The sequence below is a fragment of the Glycine soja genome, chromosome 12, assembly GCF_004193775.1.
Source record: "Glycine soja cultivar W05 chromosome 12, ASM419377v2, whole genome shotgun sequence".
NCBI lineage: Eukaryota > Viridiplantae > Streptophyta > Magnoliopsida > Fabales > Fabaceae > Glycine > Glycine soja.
The window spans coordinates 40,635,335-40,652,805 of NC_041013.1; the positions used below are offsets into that span (position 1 = coordinate 40,635,335).

Here is a 17,471-nt window from a genome sequence, read left to right on the forward strand (position 1 = left end):
GAGGTCTATATTGTGAAACCGGTCACAGGGACTAAACAGCAGTATTCGTAACATGTTTGCGCACCCTGTAGAATAAAAACATAAAATTGGTAATCTCAGTTCATCTGCGAATGATGTTGGGAGGTGCAACAGCAAGGGGCGTTTCACTGATTAAACTTCTTCCTCTGTTCCGCTTTTGCTTCAAACACTCCTCTGCTCTTTCAAAAACCATTTGGTAACCCTCCTAAACCAATTTTTTCACTCTAAATTTTTTATTTTTTTTCTTTATAATTCTCTTATTGCTTTGAATGAAAGTATGTATACTCTCCATTGTCGAAAGTGAAATTCCTATGGTGGCTTGCTCTCAGAACCTCCACTGATGATTATCAATATACATTACTGCCTTTGTAATTTTCTATGCTATAATAATTTTGGATTTTACTGTAAGTTGAGTGATTATTATTGTTGTTGTTGAAGTTCAAACTTGTTTTATCATGAAGAAGTAACTGGTGTTAGAGCTGAGTAACATTGAAAATGTTGTTTCTTATGTTAAAGAGTGCAAGAGGAAGACTCAAAACTGACTACACATTTTCACAAATAGATGAGACTCCTCTAAGGTGTATTACTTTGAATTTTAGTGGGCTGAGATCACAATGTGTTTTAAAATCTAGGGTGGACACACCATTACTTGTGCGCTTTTAGAGACAAACCACTTTAGGGGAGTTGATTTCTCATCAAGCTTATGCATGGATAAATTGAGTTTCCTCATATCTGTTTGCTCAGGGCACAGCATCTTGCCCTTTTGTGGTGTAAGTGGTTTGGAGTTAGATCAAACTGTGACACTTGAACAATTGAACTTTAGCTATATTTATTTTCCTAGTTGAAACTACTTGATCCGATAAGATTATCCCATCATCAAACTTAGCATTTTGCTTGAATATTTTTTTTTTAAAATAGTTCTGTATAGATTTGCTTTTTTTTTTTTTTTTATTTATTGAGCTTGACTTATCAAGTGCTAGTGTGATAGTCTCATTCTTAGATACATGTTCTTTAAGATGACAGATATATACATGTCTGTCATGTATAAATGAATTTTGATGTATAGCATATTTCAAGATCATGCCTGTTCTACTCCAAGGCAACTTATTTTAGTTTAGCTTTAGCACTTAAATAGTTGTCCAAATTCAGCTTACATTTATATGGCCTTGTTACATTTTTCAATTATTGGGCATTTGGTAGCAAAATATAAGTAAATGTCTTTTGGATTCGGTCACATGGAGCTGTCTTGGATTATCATTGAATTAAACTTCTTTATGAAAAATGTACAATTAATTAACTGAAAACTGTTTTTTGGTCTAAATGATGATGACTCTCATTACAACATTGAACAGTATTACCATCACAAACAAACACTTTTGAATCTGACTGTTTTTAACCAGTAAAAGTTAATTCATTGGCACTTAGCAGTTTTCAGGTTTATTCGACAGAGGCATCTTCTGGCATAGAGAGAGTGACAAATCAAGTCCTGAAAGAATTTCTTGCCACTGTTGAAAATGCACCAACATCCAATGCAAAAGTCTATTACGCATATATCAATAAGATGTGCAAGCCTGGAAATCTTTCAGTTGCCAGTAAGATGCTACAAATTTTAAATGATAAGAGCATTGCTGTTACCCTTAATGTGTATAACTTCATATTAGTGGAGGCAAGTCAGAAGAATGACATTGACCTTTCTTGTCAAGTTTTCTAGAAATTATTGTTGTCTTGTAAATCCCCAAGTGCAACCTCATGCCTTAAGTTTGCCCAGGCTTTCAAAAATGAATGATTGTGTGAAGCTACTCCAATTTCTTGAGGTAATATCAGTGATAACGTGTTCAAGCATATCATCCTTCATCAACAAGATCATTTTTGCCTTTGCCAAATTTGGACAGAGAGATAAGTCGTTGGTGATATTTGATCATCTTAAAAGACAGGGGTATGGTCTGGACTTGGTCACATATAATATTGTTCTAGATATTTTGGGTCACACAGGCCACATGGATGAAATGCTTGATGTGTTTGCATCCATAAAGAATACTAGTTTCATCCCAGATATTGTTTCCTACAATACTCTGATAAATGGCTTGCAGAAGATTGGAAGATTTGATATGTGCTTTCTTTATTTTAAGGAAATGACTGAGAATGGGGTTGAACCAGATCTGCTTACATATACCGCACTAATTGAGATCTTTGGCCGATCAGGAAATGTTGAGGAATCACTGAAATGCTTTAGGGAGATGAAACTGAAGGGGGTTCTTCCTTCAATATATATCTACCGATCACTGATCCATAATTTAACTAAAACAGGGAAGGTTGAGTTGGCAACAGAACTTCTAGAGGAGTTGAATTCATCATCAACTTGTCTAGCTGGTCCAGAAGATTTCAAGCAGAAAAGAAGGCAAAGAAACCCTTTAAAAAGTTTAAGTTTTTAGTTTCAGTTGTCTGAGGTGAGGGATTTGAGTTCACAAGTTTACATTGGCATGTCATTCTCTGCAATGTCTTTAAGTTGGAGACATGCAAGGGAAGACTATAATATTGATTGATTCAATTTCATCATAACTTATTCCAGGCTATATAGGAATGATTAGCTAATTTGTTCAGGCATTCTTTGAATTTTTACATCAAATAGAGACTCCTCAGTTGTGTAATTTTTGTCATAAAGAGTGTCTTGTGGGAAAAATGCATATTTTGGTAATTACTTATCTTAATTGCCTCACTGAATCCTTATCAAAGAATGTACATTTTTATGCACTACATGTTGTATCCCAAACAAAAATATGTGTACCTTCAGAAAATGACAATTCTTCATGACACCAGTGGTGTTAAATGTATTTACTTGTGCTCCAATTGCTACAACCAAGTAGTCATAATCCACAGAAAATCCACCATTTCCCACTAAGTTGTCGTCAATATTGGACATACATAAGACCTTTTTGCTTGCAGAATCAATCTTCAGGCATTCTGCCTCCCAAAATTTAATTTCTCCTTTTCTCTGCAATAGGATGGAAACAACAGAATTTTATTATTAATTTGCCTAGTGAAAATATCCTCAGAAAGAATAATAAGAGGGGGAAAAAACCAAGAAGTGACTACACAACAATCTCTAGAAATTGCATGGTCATGAGTCATGACTCTAGTAATCCTATTTTATAAGTTGACCTCAAAGAAAAAATACCAGTGCCACAAGATTTCTCGTTATATTACAATTACATGCTCATGTGTTATCATTGTTACGGAAAAAAAAAATCACATATACTTATACATAGTTTACTACGTCTTTTTCTTAGAGCTTTTGCTTTGTTTCTTTACCTTTTTTATGATGTTTCAGACTGGCTCTACTATGCTCCTAGCTTCAACTGTCCCACAAGTGACACTGGGTAATAAAGGAGTGAATGCAAAGTAGTTACGTGGGGAAACAACCTGAACATCATATAACGAAGCGTGGAGATCCTTAAGGAAACTGGTACCAGCCCATCCTGTTCCAAGAACCACCAATTTCTTTTTCTTTGGCTCATTAGGATCAATACTAGGAACATGAGGTTTAGCATCAGATTTTGATTCTGAGTATGACCCCACACCTCCACCACTGCAATTTTCAATTTTCACTTGCAGGTAAAGTCCATTACCATAAACTATGAAATACAATATAAGCTGCATGCAAGGCAAGAAGCAAGAGTGACATTTATGGATGCATTACATAATATACATAGATACTATGCATGATTTGTCCCATTTTTGCAATTACCATAGTTAGACATAAAGTTCAAATAACCTATGCAGATTCACTCAAAAGTTCTCTTAATTATTTTCCTTGTAATCTTTTACAACTATAATTCTTCGCATCAACAATGGTATTTTCTAGATCCTACTGCATTTTTATCAACACAAACACTGAGGTCACTCTCTCCTAATTTTCTTATATGATGTTAATTAATAAACATAACAATTTCCATTTCTTTGAAATCGTTCCACTTTTCATCAACCCATTATACATTGGTTGTAAAAGAGTACGTCACCAAAAAAAAACAAAGATAGGAAGAAAATAGATTGATTTATAATAATGATGATGATGATGATAACCTTAGAGTACAGAGAAGCACAAGCTTGTAGCATGAAGGGAAGCTGTGGAAAGTCTTGGCATAGAAGGAAGCAATCATCATTGGCATGAGATTGGAGAGAATCAGAGGTAAAGAATTGGAAACAGAAAAATGTTGGGAGCTTCAACTTCTAAACTGTGAATTTCTGTTACAACCTTACACAGATTCAGTTGTTTACCTTACAGTTGGACAGGTGGGATTAACGACAATGTTAACACGTGCAATTATGGTGTTTCAGTTCTTCATGTAAAAATAATAACACTGCAGTGGACATCAATGTCGTTCTCAATTAAAATGCCCTTTTTCATAGGAACATGTTGGTCCATTTTCTACCTATTAGAAATCATCTTGTATATAACTTTTAAAGTCATCATTATAAAAAATGAATAATATTCTCTTAAAAAAATAATATTATCATACAAGATAATATATAATTGAATGAAAATAAAAAAAAATATTGTCAATGCATTTTAATAAATCCTAAAAGATCAATAATGTGCTCTCTTTTTGTAACATATGTGAATGATTTCAAATTTTGTTTAAGAATTAACATTTGGTATCATGCTATGTTTTGTGTTTTTCAAAATCAAATTGTCCCGCATATTCTTTTGGTGTACAATAGTAGTAATGAGGTTTGAATCTAAAATCTCATTCAAGATGTGTGTTTTCATCTCTCTAATTTGAAAATACACCAATTTTATTCCTAAAAGTGGTTATAACTAAAATTACGTATACATCTTTTTTTTGAGCATTTCTTATACATCATATGCATTAAAAATATTAGGTTAGTACATATTAAAAAAATAAATAAATGAAAATTGACTCATGTTAACAAACTCCCACACGGCAATATATAATATTTATTAACCAATAAAAAAATAAAATTACTCTTTATTTTTTTTTCTAAACTTAATATAGCAAACATCTTTTGAACTTTTGATTTAAAAAAAAAATACAATATCTTTTAATGTTTTATTTTCTAAAATAGGAAGCAAGACATCAAAACAAATACATATTTTAAAGCATTCAAAATGTGAAAATAAAAGTGATTTTTATAAAATAAATCTGAAAAATAAAAACATACATATTTTCCCAAACCAAACACACCGTACTTTTTCTAATGTTAGTTTAGAGAGAGAAAATTTTAGGGTTTTGGTGCGCCTATATATAACCATATACCATATCAATTCTCTATATCATAAGTGTAGGGTTTGGCAATGGCTGCTACTGTTCTCAGTCATTACATCAGAGGTAGCATTTTAGGTTCAAAAATTTCGTTTTATCGTATGATTCTCTGCACGATGTCTCCCGGGCTCTTCTGATTAACCCTTGACGAAAAAGCCCCAATACACGTGCCAAAACGGCGCCGTTCGTGTTGCAGATTAGCCCCAATTTTATCCACGGCTGATCTGTGTCAAAGCAACGGCAAAATTTCAATTTTCCCTGTTTTCTCATTTTTTGCAATTCTTTTGTGTTTTTGATTTTCTGTTTTGATTTCGCCTCACTACACCTTTAGCTTGTTTTCGAAATGTTGAAATGAAAATGAAGCTAGTCATAGAGGCGCAGATTGAAATCGGCGGTTTTTCACGTGGGGGTTTAACCTTTCAATGTTTGTGCCTCTAAAAATGTCCGCCACATTAGGGTTTCAATTTTTAGCTTTTATTTTTATTTTTATTTTTTTGTAACCTTGATTTTCGGCGATGATTACACATTATCCGCGCTTCTGAGGTTTCACGATGAAGCATAACGGATCAAAATGGTTGAATTTCTTGATATGAGCCGTGTTTTGATTTGTAAATGTCTTTTTTTTAATAAAATTAATTTTGGTTTTACTTTTTTTTAATCTATATTTGTTTCAACTTTTGTTGTAATGGTTGGCTGTGAGGATGACTATTTCAGCTTTAAATGCCAGTTCTGCTTCTGAGAAATCGTGATTGATAGAGCTGTAATACATTCTGAGCCCCTATTCATGAAATTGCGTCAAATAATTCTTTTCAAATGTTGTTGACGCGTGTATTTTGATGTACTTTTGATGGTCAAATGTTACATTGTATCAAACTGTGTTAATTGGGTGCTTTACGTTAACTTGATAATTATACTATAGGGTTACATGAAGTAAAAATGAGGTTATGCAAACTATGTAGAAAATGATTGATGGAATTAAGATGTCAATCATCCTTAAGTACATAATTAATTGCACCAGTTGTTTTCTAATTGTATTGTTTAACCCCAGTTTTAATTGCAACAATTGCACCATTTCTAATCGTTTGATGATTATATCCAAATAGTTTGTAGCTTTTGTTGTATGTCCATTATCCATCTTCATTCATAGGAAGTATTTGTGTTCCTAAAACGTGCTGCATGTTCTAATTTGATTGATTTGCCTGTACCAAGTATTTTTGTTCTGAACCAATGATGTTACAATCCAACTTGTGAGTCTGTAGTTTACCCAAGACCCTCTTTTGAGGGAGAACCTACTTGGTGCTGCTACATTTTCTATGACAGCAAAGATTGTTCTGAGGTTCCATTTAGTTAAGCGTTGTAGTGAGAAACTGTATGTTTGTTATTGTGTAATACACTTTTCCATTTTATTAATGTTCTCTCTGAAAAACTCAAGCTTCCTCTCTGGTTTAAACCACGAAATTTTATACCTCGGTATATTTTGAAGCCTGGTTCAAACTTGTATTTGTCCTATCTTTGTTCTAGCCATAACCTTTTTTTAGGCGTGCTTTTTTTATGCATCTTACATATGGTCTATTTGATTTTAGGCCTAAGACATTTAGCATACGGATTGACTTGTATCGTTTTTGAACCATTACTTTGTTTGAACGAGCACCCGACATAGTTCATATATATTGTAAACTATTATTTTTGTGTAGATGTTTCTGCTGTCAATTATAATTGTGAATATTCATCGGTGTTGAAATGCAGCGATCTCAATCTTAAGTCTCACCTGTGATTACTCCATCCCTTGTTTTGGAAGCATAAGAACTTGGATTAAATAATAAGCTCATTTTATGTGCACAACTAAATTGTATCTAATATATAAAGGGTTCGGATCTCATTAAACTGTGGACTACCCATGTTTTTGAAGGCATAAGGACTTGGATTAAGTGATATAAAACACGTAAGCACAAGAATTTGTGCGTATAACTAAATTATCTATTAGTCCAAATGATTCGGTTACATACCCAATCCAAATATTACTAAATGATGCATAACTTTGAGTAAAAAAAAATCCTAACCACATGAATGTATGTAGAATGACTATAGTAAACTTTGGTGTGGCAGAACTTGGTCCTATTTTTGAAAGCAAAAGGGCGAGATACCCATGTAAATGGGAATCAAAATATCCAATGTATTTTTTTTGTAAGAAAAAGTGTTAACGCCCGAACAAAAACCATGTGGAAATGAAATGGAAGCTACATCAGCTGGCACAGGGCGAGATAAAAGCCCTAGAATAACATCAAAGAAACGGCATACATTGAATCCAACTCCACAAGCATCTTTCTGAAGCTCCTGGACCAATCAATCTGCAAGCGAATGACAATAGCTCATCTCTCAGTTTGAGAGATAGAGCAAGACCCTATGTTAATAAAACAAGCCCACCATACTGGTCAACCCTATGTTAAAAGCTTGAAAGATATTTAGTGTTTGATGATTCAATAAGTTTGAGTATTTAACCAATGGTATAGACTCCATGTGAGTAGAAGAAATGAATAGAGGTAGGCAAGCAGTAGCCAATAAAACATTAATATATAAAAATGAGTCAAACCTAATTTCTTTGATGAAACAGAATATGTAACAATAATGTTATTTGATACAAAACTATATAAAACACGATTCAGTTTTTAAAATAATGGGTGATGGTGAGTAGAAATAGTGGCAGTAACAAGAATGGAGGTTGTTGAATAACAATGACAATAATGGTGGTGGAAGTGATATGGTGGTGGTGGAGGGGAAGTGACGTAGTGATGATGGTTGTATTAGGTTCAATGCAAAGTTAATCCAATAAACAACTTAATATGATTAGACCAAGGTCACGGTCAAATTGACGGGATTGGTTTGAGTTTTAGAAAATAATCATCACCATTTTTTCATCATTGTCGTTATTCTCATTTTCACTGTCACCATCAATATCATCATTATTATCATCATCATTGTCGTCATTTCCATTCCATTATCTCTGTTACCATCATTATTTCATAATAAAGCAAGCTTATTTTATTTATTTTTAATTTATAAAACTAAAATTGATTTCAATTTTTAAAATTTTAAAATTAAAAGTGATAAATCACTTTGAAAAGGATCTAAGAATTTTACATATCTCTTACTTTGATCATTAATTAAGTTGAATAACATCATTTTTTTTAAAGTAAAAAGAAATGTTTTGGAATAAAGTTGTTATTCTTATCGTCCTCATATTGCCACAGCTTCATTTTCAACTTTTTGACTTGGCATCTCTAAAAGTTTCAAGATTTGGGTTGCTTGTCCTCGATCACCTTCTTCAAGCTATGTGACTTGGCCTGCTTGTTCTCTAGCACCTTCTTTGAGCTACGTGGTTGAAATTTCCCCAAGAACAACATATTTAATTTGATCTGCTTGAAAAGATATTGAAGATAAAAGGCACATTTTTGGATTTATCTAAAAACATGTTAATCCTTTTGTTAATTGTAATTATAACAAAAGAAACCATTTTGATTAAAGTACGCATAACATAAAATGCCATTGGTAGAAAGACTTGGTTAGTTGGCTGACATGTAATGGAAATCTATTTTAGCTATGAGGGGGAAACGACAACATAGGATATTATGGCGTAAGGGACTATATAGGGGAAAATTTTGGCTGTAGCTATAATGGACATAATTATAGATTACTACAAAGACTCAATTTTACATTTATCAAATATTAATCTTCCCAAAAACAGAATAATATTAGTTTTAACTCTGTTAACATGGATTGGCACAAGTAATTCTCTAATGTTTAAGGATCAACTAATTGACACAAGTAATTCTCTAATGTTTAAGGATTAACTAAGTAATTATAATTAGGTGGAAGTGTTTGTGGTTCACACCAGTACAATAACCCTTTAGATGGATCTTTAGTGACAATCCTAACATGTCATTGGGGGCACCGTCCTTTTCGGTAGTATTGGGGTGTCTTTTCATTCTATCATTTTTTTTAGCGAAAAGAATAGGTTCCAAGTCCTAATTGGAGAGAAAATGTATTAAAAGTAAGCAAAGAAGGTAAAGTGAAAAAAAAATTGCAGATGTGGTTTAATTGTTCAATGATAACTTATCTTTCAACTTGTAGGATATTTGTTTTAAAGTTACACTAATAAACATGTACGGTACGGTTAATTCATGAAACTACAATGTACCAAAAAAATTCTTGGAACTACAGATAGGTAGGATGTACATTTTTCTTTTATGTGCTAATAAATCCCACATAGATTTCATTACAAAATTATTTTACTTTAGGTACAGCTGAGTGATCGAAGGATATAATTATATAAATATTATTCCTACCTATATAGCCGTTTATTGTAAGGACATAGTTTGAACATCATCATACCTGTAAACAAAAAAATTGTTCTAGGTAGGAATTCATGTGTCGTATTTAGGTGAGAAATTGAAGAAATCGGGTGCATGCATCTCATCCTAAACACCTGTACACCAAAGCCCTTGATGATAAGGTGAAAAACAACCAAATCATTGTACCTTTGCCATAAGTTATGACAAATTTTGCAATTAAAAAATATTTGAAAATGTTTCACGTTAAACTCAGAAATATTTTGTGCAATTGAGATATCAAATGAAAATAAAATGTGAACAATAAATTGCCTATTTCCCCAATATTGTCATATTAATAACGATGGAAGAACCAAGCCAAAAAAATGTTACTGTAATAAAAGAAGATAGAGATGTTTATACATAAAAATTTGACTTTATTTTTTATGTTGTTAGTGTAAAAAGTTTACACAATTAATCAATAAAAATTATTGTTTAGATAAGTTTTAAACTAATTATTATAAAAAAATTAACTAATTTATGATATCTAACAATTTATAATTAGTTCTTTTCTTTTCCCGTGCCATATTATGTAATCCACCACGGCACCACCCCAAAATAAAAACTCCAATTTGTATTATCTCTCTTTTATTCGCTAGTTTTTCAGTGGTTAGTTTCTCTCTCATTTTACAGTGTCTGAGAAGAGAAGGCAAAATTGAGAACCGACCATTCCTGATTGGACTCTAATGAATGGCTCATCGAAATCTTAATCACAAGTTGACATGGCACCATCAGAACCGTTTGTCAATGTCCCTGAAAATGAAATTCCAAAAACAGATGAGTGTGCCATGAAAAAACCACTTCCACTTGCTTCTCTTCTCTCTCTCTGTTCTTTTCTTCATTCATTTGTTCTCACTGTAGTGCTCACGAAGCACTTCACCAGCGCATGCCCACCAAAGCAAAACCAATTTTTTCTCCAAAGTCTGAATCTTTTCACCCTTTATTACCAAATCCGGAAACCCCAGATCTCGGGTATAGCCGGTGATCTGAATTTTTTTTTTCCTCTGCTTTTCTTTGAACATTACATTCCCGGAAAACGGTTTTCCGGGGAAAGAAGTGAAGGAAGGGCGGAATTGGGGTTTGAAAAATGCGGCGAAGAGCGACGGATTTTCGAAGGCCAGTGCGTAAGAGGGTTCCAGATGCGTTGTGGTGGGCATTGTGCTGTGCAGTGATTCTTCTCTTTGTTTATATTCTGAGCAAAGGGAACAAAATTGAGTCCAGACCCGCTTTGTCCAAGGTATTGTTTTTTTCTCAATTTGTTTTGTTTTGATAGATTTGTCCTGTCGGGGTGCCGGAAAATGTGTGGGGTAATTAAAAAAAAGTTTTTTTAATTATTAAATTTTGAATTTTTAACTCAGGCTTTTGAGGGGTTCAACTTCTGTCAAGTTAATTTGATTTTGGGGGGGGGGGGGGGGGGTCTGTGAACGAGTGATTGGTGTGGCTTGTTTTTGTTAATATGGTGCTGGGAACTGATTTTGGGATTGTGTGTTGTGTCGTATGTATTTAGGAGATTGTGTGAATTGGCTTTTTACAATACTTTGTTTTGGATTTTTAAATTTTTTCTTTTCTTCCGTTTTTTGTACGGGAGGTGAAGGAGTGAGTTGAATGTTTTTACATCAATCAGAACTCGAATGCCTAATAATTTGGAATAGCAGTGTTATGCTAGATCTGATGTTTTAAAATGCTGATTTTATTAGATATCAACAGATTCAACACTTGCACAATTCATTTTTATTTAGTCTAAGATGGCTCACTGGCATTGATTTTTGCAAGTTCGAGTAATGTTTATAATTACTGCAATTGTATGGAGAGCGTAAATCTTGTTTTGCAATAGGGAGAATAGTGATTTTTCTAGATGTTGCTCTTGTTGTAAGTTATGTCACATACACTTCATATCCTTATTACAGAGAAAAACCACAGTTCCTTATAAAGATATTTATTATAAAAAAATTCCTAATATTAGATCGGTAACAGAATGGTCAAGTTTTTCCAGAAAGGATCATGCATGGATCATAAAAACAATACTTGAATTTGATTAAGTTACTATAATGCTGCTTGGGGTGTAGATTGGATCCCTTGCGTCCTTTTTTAGCTAACAATAACTTATATCCTGTTGTGCAGAAAACTTACAGGCATGATAAGATTATGGAAGGCCTTAATATTACTGAAGAGATGTTAAACTCTAACTCGTTCACGAGACAACTCAATGATCAGATATCCCTGGCAAAAGCTTTTGTTGTAATTGCAAAAGAAAGTAATAATCTCCAATTTGCTTGGGAATTAAGTGCCCAGATCCACAATTCGCAGATGCTCCTCTCGAATGCAGCCACTAGGCGTCTTCCTTTAACAACCAGGGAAACAGAAAGGGCTATCCATGATATGGCATTATTGTTATACCAGGCCCAGCAGCTCCATTATGATAGTGCAACCATGATCATGAGATTCAAAGCAAAAATTCAAGCTCTTGAGGAACAGATGAATTCTGTTAGTGAAAAGAGTTCAAAATATGGACAAATAGCTGCTGAAGAAGTCCCAAAAAGCCTCTATTGTCTAGGTGTCCGGTTGACTACAGAATGGTTCAAAAACTTCAATTTGCAAAAGAAATTTAAGGACAAAAGGCACGTGGTGATGAAGCTTAAGGATAACAGTCTTCATCACTTTTGCATTTTCTCTGATAACATTATTGCAACTTCTGTTGTGGTCAATTCAACTGCAATGAATTGTAAAAATCCCAATATGATTGTTTTCCACCTTGTCACTGACGAAATAAACTATGCTGCAATGAAGGCATGGTTTGCCATGAATGATTTCCGTGGGGTGACTGTGGAAGTTCAGAAGTTTGAAGACTTTACTTGGTTAAATGCTTCATACGTTCCAGTGCTCAAGCAACTTCAAGACTCAGAAATACAGAGCTACTACTTTTCTGGCAACAGTGATGAGGGCAGGACACCTATCAAGTTCCGTAACCCTAAATATTTATCCATGCTTAATCACCTGAGGTTTTACATCCCTGAAGTTTTTCCTGCACTTAAGAAGGTGGTGTTCCTGGATGATGATGTTGTGGTTCAGAAGGATCTTTCTGGTCTTTTTTCCATTGATTTGAATGAGAATGTAAATGGAGCTGTTGAAACATGCATGGAGACATTTCACAGATACCATAAATATTTGAACTACTCCCATCCTCTTATACGTGCACATTTTGACCCCGATGCTTGTGGATGGGCATTTGGGATGAATGTATTTGATTTGGTTGAATGGAGGAAAAAGAATGTAACTGGCATCTACCACTACTGGCAGGAAAAGAACATAGACCGAACATTGTGGAAACTCGGTACCTTGCCACCTGGACTGCTGACATTTTATGGATTAACTGAGCCCTTGGATCCATCATGGCATGTTTTGGGTTTTGGCTACACCAATGTTGATCCTCAGTTGATAGAGAGGGGAGCTGTATTACACTTCAATGGGAACTCCAAACCCTGGTTGAAGATTGGGATTGAGAAGTACAAGCCCCTATGGGAAAAATATGTTGAATACTCTCATCCTTTGTTGCAACAGTGTAACTTCCATTGATTTTGAATTGCATTTAAATTGATACTTCAAACCTTGGTGGAAGATTCAGATACAGGGCTAGGCTCTGTTGATGGGGTAGGAGAATATATTATTGGCCGTTTGTAGGTCTGGCAGGCTTGGTGATTCTTACCAGAAAGTGAATTCAGGTCTTGATTTGTAGTCAGAAATGCTTGTACAATTTGAAAAGGTCAAGCATGTCTGGTGGCTTTAACTTGGTGCCTTCATTGAATCCGGATCTACTTCTGTAGCATATATAATTATACACGTTCATTTGTCAAGTATTAGACTGAATCAGTTCATAGTTTTCAAGTGTAGTCAAGGATGAGATCTGCTGCAAACTTCTTATTGTTCATTACTGCTCCTTGCAAGAACAGATGTTCTTTCCTGTGACATTCATTTGCTGAAACTTTATTCTGCTATTCTTGTTGCCATTTTTTTAAAAGTAGTTACTGTTATTTAGTTCTCAAATTCTCATGTATCACAAAACTATAGTTTATTTGTTCCACTAGCAGAAATTCCAGCTGCATTTGTTGTTATGTGTGGGGAGAATAGTCACATGCTTGTGACAAGTATGTTACGGATATTTTGTACCTTATATCTCAATAGTCCAAATTATTAGTATCTAAGATTATTAGTTCAAGGATGCATGCGTGTTCAGCATGGTAGTTAAATGCTTCCTTGTTCACCCAAAAAAAAAAAAATGCTTCCTTGAGTTCCTTCTTGCTTATTAGGACACTGGTTCAACTTTGCATGAAGTCACTGAGGTATTTTAATCGTTGATGTTTTTACTTTTTACTTTTTTGGTTGACAAGAAATTAATTTCTGATCATATTAATGAAAATATTTCAATAAGGACTATATACTTCATTTTAGTACTTTCTACTATTTTCAAGGGTGTTTTTGACACGTATGGAGGCAACTTTATTAGAAAACGGATCGTCAACTGAAGAGTTAGTTTTCTGACACTACAGCAAAAAACAATAATGCATACTTGCCTTTTCTCTAAAAAGTAATTCAGAAAAGGAAAATAAAGAAGAAAGAAAATAAGGGGTTGTTTGGTTTGAGAAAATATATTTTATTTTCATTTCTTGTTTTTAGTTTTTGAAAACAATTTTCATTTTTAAATTTTTAAGTTTAAAAAATGTGTTTGGTTTAATTATTTTCAATAAAATTTCATGAAATGATTTTAGTATAAATTTTATAAATGATTTTTAAAAAATATAATATGTTTCCTGAATAATAGTTATCAAAATCATTGCACTATTTATTTTTAAAAAGTAAACATAAAAGTTAATATCAAATTTTTAGTCTCAAACAAATATACACATAAATGATGACCAAGTTTGACAAAATAGCAATCAAATCAATTTTTTCATGACCTATGATAACTTTTCTACATCTGATTTGTAATAGTTTCTTGAACTTGTGTCATTTCAGCAATTTGATTAGCATTCATATTAACATCTTTTTGGCCTACACTTAAACTTTGTTTATCCATAATTAACTCTTCTCTGTCATATTGGTTAAAAAGTTTATCAATACACACTCACAACATTGATAGAGATGCGAATAAGAACCTGAAAGTAGTTTGTGAAAAAAAAAAAAAGATGAATAAAATCAACTCAAGCTCAAGGATTTATTGGTCAAACTGAAATAAAAGATTATGGAAAAATCATAGAGGATATTTTGAGTTAAAATTCTCGTAACCTCAATCTGAAACCAATTTTTCTAGTGCTGAAAGTAATTTGCGTATAAAAAAGTGGGAAAAAAGCATGTAAACCAAGATTTGGAAGATTATAAGAGATTGTTTAGTTATGAGGCATTTGAATCTTCAAGAAGAAAACAAACAGCGTGAGGGTAGGAGACTCACCACGCTGGAACAATAAGAGAGACAGAGAGAAGAATATCAAAATATTTACACTTTGTGTTACCGCATTGTCTATAAAGATAGTTTCTGTTTTCATGAAAATGGGAAAAAAGAAAATTTTAAGTTTTTGAATTTCTACTATTTTTTTGAAAATATTTCTTAAAAAAATATTTTCAAAATTTCAACCAAACATATTTTTAACACATTTTTCATTTTCAGTGAAAATAAATAAAAAAAAACAGACAAACTAAAGGCACCCTAAGGAATTAAAGATTTTGTTTTCTGTTAGGGGTCATGATAGAAATGAGAAGAAAATCTTACAAAGTACTAATTTTCTCGTAACGTTTGTGTGCAGTTGATTTTTTTTAATAAAGGGTAGTTGTGTGATATATAGCATTAGCTGATTTTTGGTGAGCTAAAATTACGTTTTACCATGATTTCAATTTTCTCGTATTCATTTTAGTCCATTTCATCATTTAGTTTAAGCCTATAAGGGATAACTATTGAAAAGGTATAAATGTTGTCTAGCAAATTTATGATACTTCCTTTAAATATGATTGTATTATTCTCAAACAATTTTCTCATATGTTTCAGTTTTACAAATTGTTGAGTCAACATGTAACTAAACGTGATCACATCATACACCATTACTTAATAATTAGAAAAAAACATAAAATCAAATTCACATATAGTAATAATTTAATTAAAAAATCGTGCAATCCAACCAAACATAAAGGGTATGAGAAAAGGCCATTTCAACTTTGAAGAGCTTTGAAACATGTGGCACTAATAGATTTCTTCACCCCTCAAACAGGAAGAGCCAAATTATCGGCAATGATTTTTCAACTTCCATTCCTGTCTAGCTGCCAAACATAAACTGTTCCTCACTCCTCAACAATCAATAACTGGTGTAAGAAAAGAGAGATTAAAAGAAATGAATAGGGTCAATGAAATAAATCTATTTTTATATATACAAGAAGCATATATGGTAAGAGACAAGAGTGTAAGAGTAATTCTTATCTTAACAATTAAAATGGATAGTCAAGATTACGTATATGTATATATCAAAGATTAACTCTTCTTATTTCCCACCTTTAGTTAGATATGCTTCTTATGTCTGTGGGTGTATATATGACTCACACTTTATTATTAATTTCCCTCAGTATGAGCTCATTGTGAATGAGAAATGATGGAGTGATGGTTTCATGATTTGTGAATGTGTTTAGAGAAATTTGATATGTGTTTGGGATGGTCTCACAAAGTTACAGCAATCTGTTCTGAAAAAGAAGATAAAGTTTGTCAGAGAAAAATTTGAAATGAAGATCGCTTATGTACTGTATTCTCAAGTCAGTACCAAATCAAACTTTATTAAGATTTGCTTAACATATATATTATTTCAATGGTTTCATTTTCATTCACGTGTACATATATTGTTGTTTTGGCAGATGAAGCTATTGGAAGCTTGGGGAGGAATGGAAAGGCAACACTTACAAGCAATTACTGCCATCAAAGTGTAACTAGCTAGGTACAATAGAAACATTTACCATACCAGAAGTGATAGGAAAAGTGTATTGACTGAATTAAATCTTTTACTTAATTACAGGTGAACATGCAATCAACATCCATTGCTCTTCGGCATGCATCTGATCTCACAGCTTCCATCAAGTTAATTTTAACTACTTGTTCATCTTCAGTATGTTTGTTAACACTGCTATTTATTCTTGTTATTATCTATGAGGACTTAAATTGAAATCGAAATATATATTGCTTCATCAGGAGGCTGAAAAGATTGTTGCAATGCTATCAGAATTAGCGAAAGTTATTGCACAAGAGAAACAGCTCTTAGAAGAGTTCTATGATCTTTTCCAGACCATAGGTGTCTTTGAGGTAACTAATTTCAATTTTACATGACAACCAAGAGAGAATAAAGTTAAGCTAGCTTCCATATATAGTTTCATTTGAGTATATAGAAAATAAAGCATTGTGTTCAAATTTTGTAAAACTATATATAAAGTCTAGAGCTAAAATATCCTCATTTTAATTCCTGTGATACAAATTCGTGTTCACAATTAAATTTCATCATAATTACTTATTGCATACGTGTTGCTTGGAAATAAAATCCTTTGGGTTTATTTCTCGTTAATTTTATCACAAATAAAATGTTAGCAGGTTCAAGAAAGAAGTGTAAAGTGCAATCTCGTTCAACTTGAAGGTTGGCAACAAAAATATCAACTGCAGCAATTCCTACTACCGGAGATCACTTCATAGATCGTTGAGAGAAATATGGAAGTATTGATTGACAAATTTTCTTAACATTGCAACTGCTTTCATGGTCCTCGAAACTAT

General features: G+C 33.0%; 1 protein-coding gene, 4 non-coding genes and 1 pseudogene across 5 annotated transcripts; all 6 read left to right on the forward strand.

Annotated features, from left to right (window-relative positions):
- Positions 1–16: 16 nt before the first annotated feature.
- On the forward strand, positions 17–4,481 carry LOC114378454 (annotated as a pseudogene).
- Positions 4,482–5,409: 928 nt separating this feature from the next.
- Positions 5,410–5,549, forward strand: LOC114380630. The gene has a single exon (XR_003659805.1). It is a non-coding gene; the product is annotated as a small nucleolar RNA snoR134 (small nucleolar RNA).
- A 261-nt stretch (positions 5,550–5,810) lies between these two features.
- On the forward strand, positions 5,811–5,897 carry LOC114380627. Its single transcript, XR_003659802.1, has one exon. It is a non-coding gene; the product is annotated as a small nucleolar RNA U36a (small nucleolar RNA).
- Positions 5,898–5,987: 90 nt separating this feature from the next.
- Positions 5,988–6,083, forward strand: LOC114380604. Its single transcript, XR_003659780.1, has one exon. It is a non-coding gene; the product is annotated as a small nucleolar RNA Z223 (small nucleolar RNA).
- A 440-nt stretch (positions 6,084–6,523) lies between these two features.
- LOC114380607 lies at positions 6,524–6,638 on the forward strand. Its single transcript, XR_003659783.1, has one exon. It is a non-coding gene; the product is annotated as a small nucleolar RNA Z278 (small nucleolar RNA).
- Positions 6,639–10,270: 3,632 nt separating this feature from the next.
- On the forward strand, positions 10,271–13,898 carry LOC114379874 (probable galacturonosyltransferase 10). Its single transcript, XM_028338666.1, has 2 exons — positions 10,271–10,922; positions 11,807–13,898. The coding sequence occupies exons 1-2, from the start codon at positions 10,773–10,775 to the stop codon at positions 13,256–13,258; spliced, it is 1,602 nt and encodes a 533-aa protein (XP_028194467.1). The 5' UTR covers positions 10,271–10,772; the 3' UTR covers positions 13,259–13,898.
- The last annotated feature ends 3,573 nt before the right edge of the window (positions 13,899–17,471 follow it).